Source organism: Canis lupus, chromosome 1 (assembly GCF_003254725.2).
Source record: "Canis lupus dingo isolate Sandy chromosome 1, ASM325472v2, whole genome shotgun sequence".
Lineage (NCBI taxonomy): Eukaryota > Metazoa > Chordata > Mammalia > Carnivora > Canidae > Canis > Canis lupus.
Genome location: NC_064243.1, coordinates 112,484,207 through 112,490,452, shown reverse-complemented (window position 1 = coordinate 112,490,452; position 6,246 = coordinate 112,484,207). Strand labels below are relative to the sequence as shown.

At 63.0% G+C, this 6,246-nt stretch overlaps 1 protein-coding gene across 1 annotated transcript; it reads right to left on the bottom strand.

Moving 5' to 3' along the window:
• Positions 1-218: 218 nt before the first annotated feature.
• ERFL (ETS repressor factor like) lies at positions 219-5,583 on the bottom strand. The gene is made up of 5 exons (XM_025424854.3): positions 5,432-5,583; positions 2,409-2,643; positions 1,825-2,020; positions 1,596-1,713; positions 219-1,157 (listed from the first exon to the last, which is right to left on the bottom strand). Exons 1-5 carry the CDS (start codon positions 5,496-5,498, stop codon positions 703-705), a joined length of 1,071 nt encoding a protein of 356 aa, XP_025280639.1. The 5' UTR covers positions 5,499-5,583; the 3' UTR covers positions 219-702.
• Between the last annotated feature and the right edge of the window lie 663 nt (positions 5,584-6,246).

Sequence of the window (6,246 nt, the reverse complement as noted above, 5' to 3'; positions counted from 1 at the left end):
GGTGACTCTCTGGCATCACCTTTCTGGGTCTATTTCCCCCCCCCCCCCCCCCCCCCCCCCCCCCCCCCGCCTTTCTCCAGTTCTCCCTTCCTTCCTTCCTGTGCTTTGACAGTGACACCCCAGGTGACCTCCCTCCCTCCCCTGCATCCCAAGCCCCCACTGTCACCTGTGACGCCGGGCTCCCCCATGGCTCACACTCCTTTCCACTTTTTTATTTTTGTAGTAAACTCTCTGGAGGTGGCTGGTGGGGGTGGTGGAGAGCTGGTGGGGAGGGGGCCCTCCTGGGCGGGGGTTGGGGGCGGGGTTATTGCTCTGAGCTCCCTGTCCCCAGGGGGCCTGTGTGGGGAGGGTGTCAGGACTGGGGCCGGCACAAGGGGAGACACAGCCGCACAAACACGCAGGTCACAGCACGGGGGGCGGGCAGGAGAGGCTGGGCGCCATATTGCACTTTGGGAGTGGGGCCAGGCGGGGACCCCCCTCAAACTGGAGCCTGGGAAGGAGGCTGGAGGCCATCACGTTCCCTCCCCCTCTGGAGAGGGAGGCGAGCCCCCCCAACCTGGGGTTAGGGAAGGAGGTGGGCAGCCACGTGCCTGGTCCTGGGAGGGGCCGAGGGCTGGTCCTGGCCTCCGACGGTGAGGGCAGACCAGGCCAGAGGCCACGGCAGAGGCTGCGCGGGCGGCCGCCCCGGCGCCCCACACTGGTTCAGCTGCCGAGCCCCCCTTTGCTCGCCTTGGCCTTGGGGGGCACAGGGAGGCCATCGTCGCCCTCGCTGTCAGAGCTGCAGCCGCTGACGTCAGTGATCTCCAGCTCCGAGTCGCTGTCATCCTTCCCGCCCAGCGCAGCCTCTGGTCCCCCAGCTCCGGGCAGTGCCAGGCGAGGGGCTGCTGCCAGGCCCGAGGGGCGCTCGGGGCCCAGGCCCTCCCCTGCTGCGGCCAGTAGGGGTGAGGCTGTAGGGCCTCCCCCGGCCCCCGCCCCTGCCGAGGGCAGGTGGCCCAGGGAACTGGCCAGAGGGTTGGGGTAGAAGTGGGGGGGGTACAGAGAGGGGGGCAGCTTGGGGAAGGGGCCGGTGAGGTACGGATTAAAATTCCAGGGGTACTCCGGGAAGGCGCGGCCGTAGGGACCCAGCAGGCCAGGGGGCTTGGAATAGCCAGTGGCACCTGGGGAGCATGGGGTGCGTCAGGCTGGGCACAGCACACCTCCACCCTGGGGCTGCCTCCCGTGGATTCGCACAGCCTGTACCTTGGCCCGGCACCTTCCACCCGGGTCTGCCCCTTACCTCTCCCACGCAGCATCCGCCCACCACCCACGCTATGTGGTTCCCCCCACTTCTGCCCTAGTGTCCCCAGTCCTCTGGCACCCTGAAAGCCCTCCTCCCTGCCTCTCCCTGAACCCTCCTGTGGCTTTTAAACACACACAGGCGTGTGCGCACGCGTGCACGTGCACACACATACACACACGCACAGCCTTGCCCCGGGCCTCCTTCCTGCATCCTGCCTCTCCCCATCTTTTCCCATCCTCTTCCCTCCGACACAGCAGTGTGCCCGCCCCCCCCCCCCCCCCAACCAGCCCCAGCATCCCCACCTGCAGGTCCTTACCAGAGCCCAGGAATGGGAAAGGGCTGTCCAGACGCAGCTTGTCTGGCTCGGGGGTGAACAGGGGTGCCCGGGCCCCTGGCTCTCCCAGGCGAGGGGCAGAGAACAGGGTCTGCAGGGTCTGGAGAGGGAGGCAGCACCACTCAGACTGGCTACCCTGTCCCCAGGGGGTTGATGGCTGGGGAGGGGACCACCAAACACCCGGTTCTGGGACCCCAGAGTCCTAACTCACCTCGGGGGTAAGGGGAGGAGCATCTGGCCCAGGCGTGCCCGCAAAGGGACCAGGGGTCAGCAAGAGTGGGGAGCCCGTGGTGGCTGCTGCCACATCCAGCAGCGGGTAATTGACAAGTACGACTTTGCTGAAGTTGAACTTGTAGGTGAACCTCTTCCCTTTGGTCTTATGGAGAATCCGCTTGTTGTAGTAGTAGCTGTGGGGAGAGGGAGCAGGAGGGGATGCTGGGGAGGGGCACCGAGGGAGGGAGAGGGAGCCCCTGACTCCTGTTAGTGCACAGAATGCAACAGTTTGGGGAAACCGAGGCACACAGGAGTCCCTGAACCAAGGTCACAAGGCAGGGGCAGGGCAGGGGCAGGGCAGGGGCGCAGCAGGGGCTGGGATCCTGACTTCTGGCCACCTCCTTGCTTCCCTTCCACTCAAGGAATCACACAGTAGCCGCCCCACGCAGATCCCTGCGCGTTGGGACCCAAGGGACTCTGCCCCAGCAGACTGAGGGCAAGCACCGCGGGGTGCGGGGTCCAGAGGGACGGTGAGGGGAGAAGGAGCAAGGTGGGGGCCGGCCTCTCCCTGCCCCTCCTCACCGCAGGGCCCTGCTCAGCTTGTCATAATTCATGTGGGGCTTGCACTTGCGGATGCCCCAGAGCCGAGCCACTTCGTCGGGGTCCTTGATGACGAATTCCCCGTAGTCCCCCTGCCAGGCGATGACACCCTGGTACTCCTCCTTCTGCAGCAGCTCCAGGATAAAGTGCCACAGCTGGATCTGCCTTGAGCCAGGGGACGACTCCGGCTTGTAGGCCCAATCCGGGAAGGCAAAGCCTGGGGACAGGGGAGTGGCCCCAAGTCAGGACCCCAAGTCAGGGGCACCAGGACCCACGTGGACTTGGGAACCAGGAGACATCCAGTCCTCCCCCTGAATCCTGGACTCTGATGAGCAGCTACCCAACCTCAAGCATCTTTAGAGACCCAATTCCTATTCTCTGTACCCTAGCTGGTGTCAGTCCCCAAACCGTCCAAATAGTGACAGAGAACTCAGTCGTCCAGGGACCCTGGGGTGGCACCTCCAGCCTCATCCTCTACCTTGGCACAGCTCTCCCGGGTTTGGCGTCCCGGGATAGAGCGTGGGAGGAACCAGTTTCCTGCAGCCTTGACTGTGGGGAGGAAATGGGAGGGGGCAGCTTATGGGGAAGGGCACCCCCTCTGCATCGATAGCCCTTCTGGGAGGCTGCTGGTCTCTCCTCTCTGGGACATCCCTGACACTTGCTGTCTCCCCTCTCTGGCCTTTGCCCCCTGCTCACTCTCTCCCCCAAGCCCTCCAGGGGCCCAGAAGCCCTCCATGGACCAGGCCAGGCCCATGCCCACATGTCTCTGCCCCTGTCCACATCCATACACCTTTCACGTCCCGTGTCCCCTCCCTACGTCTAAGCTACATCAGTCTGAGCACACTGTGCATAAGCAGATATCCCCAGCATACGTGTCACACAGATGTCCACTCACGTACAAGGGACGCCCAGCCACACCACAGACCACGGACGCACCAGAGTGCTGCACTCCTGCTGGAGCGTAACACCTCATGCACAATGTGCCTCCACGGCAGACACGCCAGATACCCGGCATCACACATCTGTCCCAAAACCCCGTCACACATCCCAGGCCCCTCAAAATTGGGACCCCCTAGCAATACAGCCATGACAGGAGACACACAGGACCGCAAAGGCCCAGATAACAAGGTGCGATGGAGCCGGTGAGTGTGGCATCAAGATGTGTGTCAGCCTGACGGGCACACACAGGGTAACACCATGCCTGTAAAACAGCCTCCCAATCCCACAACACACAGGCGCCCACGCTGCAGGACCCACAGCTCGTTCTGGATTTTGAGCCCTCAAAGGGTGTCCTGTGCCCCATTGGCCAAACACACCAGGAGAGCTGGATGGATGTGGGAGGGTCTCGCCCACCCCTAAATCTTACCTCCCATCTGGGAGGTCCCAGGTCCTGGGTCCCACTTCTGGGCTACATCCTCTGTCCCCTCTCCCTCAGACACCCCGGCCCTATGCATGAGAACAGCAGGCAGGGTGAGCCTGTAGGGAACCAAGGTTGGGGAGAAAGACAACACCGCGCTGGGAGACCAGCCACGTATCTACTTGCTGTGTGGTCCCAGGGCAGCTCCTTGCCCTCCCTGGATTCTTAGAATCTCAGGGGTGGGAGCTGAGAAGCAGCAGGGTCCCTTCTGGGGTGCCTGGAGTATCAAGGGGGGTGCTAACGCCTCCCTGCCGAAGGCTCCAAGGCCGGGCAGCTTCCTCCCTGAAAGGAGAACTTTTCTCTCCACCCCATTTTGGGTCTTTCATATTCCAGGTGACAGGACTCCATTAACTCGCGAGCTCTGGCCCATTCCACACCCAGACCACACCCTAGTGGGGAAGTTAGTGTATCACGGACACACTCAGACAACCCCAAACACAATAGCACACAACTGGCCATATACGTGCAGATACACAACCCAACCTGAAACCACCACCTGTCCTCAAATATATTGTACCTGCTAAGACACTAGAGAGGACACACATTATGAAAGCCTCCCACATTCAGTCACACTCGGTGACACACGGATGCAAGAAACCCCCTGACACAAACACATACACACACACCCAACACAGAGGCCTAAAGCACACCGAGACCTCCATTCTGGACCAGACACCGACCCAGAAGTAACAGTAGCGGGCTCCCCACCCCACTGAGGCAGGCGCAGACTTAGTGACCTGGCACATACCACCTCCTCCCAATCCTAGAATGTAAACAGGCTCAATATTCTAAAGAAACTCGACCCACGCAGCCCAGAGACACTCAGGTAGCTTCCTGCATCTGTGCAAGCAGGCACGCCAGCTCACACAAAGACAGATGCTGCACAGACATACACTCTCCCAGTGTGACCCCTTCTTCCAGAAACACAAGTGTGACACAGGACGCATCGAGACCCCACACATAAGCAGACACAGAGTCCCAGTCTGCACGCACGCATCTGCATATGTAGACACGTGTGCACGCTCACCACACACACATACACACACACACACACGCCATCCGTGGGGCATGTGACTTGGACTCATGCACATCCAACCAGTCTTACTGTCCACATCCCAGCTCTGAGTGTCCACTTCTGAGCAGGCCGTCCTCTCCCAGGGCTCCGGCTGGCTGGGCCGTGTCTCCACGTCCCCTGCCCAGGCAGTCCCTGTCCATTTGTCCACCTGCACCTGGCCTGGTGCCCACTCTGGTCCCGCCCCTGCTCCATCAGTTCCTATCCCTCTCCAGTCTCCTTGCCTCTTTTTTGCCCAAGGATTTGGGGGAGGAAGGGAGCAGATGAGACCCCACAACCTCAGACCCCTGGATCCAGTCCTTTTCAGACCCCAGTACCTCCACCCTCCAGAAGACCCTCCCATCCCAGCAGGCAGGTGGCAGGGACATCTGGCTGTAAAGTTTTTAGTCAAGTTTTCCAGTGGGGGTTTGCATTCAGGGGACTGAGAGAGACCGGGGCAGAAGAGGGAGGACAGGAAGAGGGGCAGAAAGGAGGAGCCGGCTGGCTGGGAAGGGGCGGGAGGTCCGGGCCAGTTACCAGGGGTCCAGAGAGCCGGCAGGGCGGGCGGGGCGAAGAGAAGGTCGGAGACGCAGCTACAGTCCATGGTGGAGCCAGCCCTGCGGAGAGGCCGGGACAGACGCGGGGACAGGCGGGGACAGGCAGGAGAGACAGACAGGGGTCAGTGGGGTGGGCGCTCCTCCCAGGCCCACCCGGCCCGCCACCCGCCTCCCTCTCCATCCACGTCTGGCCGACCCTTCCTCCCAGCCTCTCCCGAAGCCGCCGCCTCCTCCTCCTCCTCCTCCTCCTCCTCCTCCTCCTCCTCCTCCTCCTCCTCCTCCTCCTCCTCCTCCTCCCTCCGTGCCTCCATCACTACCCACGGGCCGGCCTCCCTCCCGCTGCTCCCACTCGCTCCCACTCGCTGGCTCACCACCCGCCCACCCCGCACCCGCCCGCCGCTGCCGCCGCTGCCTCTCCGGCGCTCGCACCTGACCTCTCATCCGTCTCTGGGGCTCTGGGGCTCTGGGGCTCTGGGGCTCTGGGGCTCTGTCCCTCTCTCTGGCTGTCCCCGATTTGTCTCGCTCTGAACCTTGCCCGCCGCCCCCCCAGCCCCGGCCCACCCAGCGGACCCTGGGGCTGGCTTGTCCGGCTTCCAGGCAGCCCCCAGCTTTCAGCTGCTGCCCGCAGCGGGCCAGAAGCGGCCTACGGGGCCGCACCCTGCAGGAGGGCTCCCACAGATGCCCCCCAACCTGCTGCCCAGCCCTCAGACCCCTGCCACTTGCACCTGCCACCCCCCCTTCAGACACTTTCTCCTAGATCTGCCTCCCCCCCACCAAACAGCATCTCAGAAACCC

What these genes read in the sequence shown, in the direction of transcription:
- ERFL (XM_025424854.3), bottom strand. Translation starts at nt 5,498, where the DNA reads ATGGACTGTAGCTGCGTCTCCGACCTTCTCTTCGCCCCGCCCGCCCTG. An exon ending in AAGCTGAGCAGGGCCCTGCG is followed by an intron (nt 2,021 to 2,408) that starts GTGAGGAGGGGC and finishes CTCTCCCCACAG; the next exon opens with CTACTACTACAACAAGCGGA. An exon ending in CTCCTCCCCTTACCCCCGAG is followed by an intron (nt 1,714 to 1,824) that starts GTGAGTTAGGAC and finishes CTCCCTCTCCAG; the next exon opens with ACCCTGCAGACCCTGTTCTC.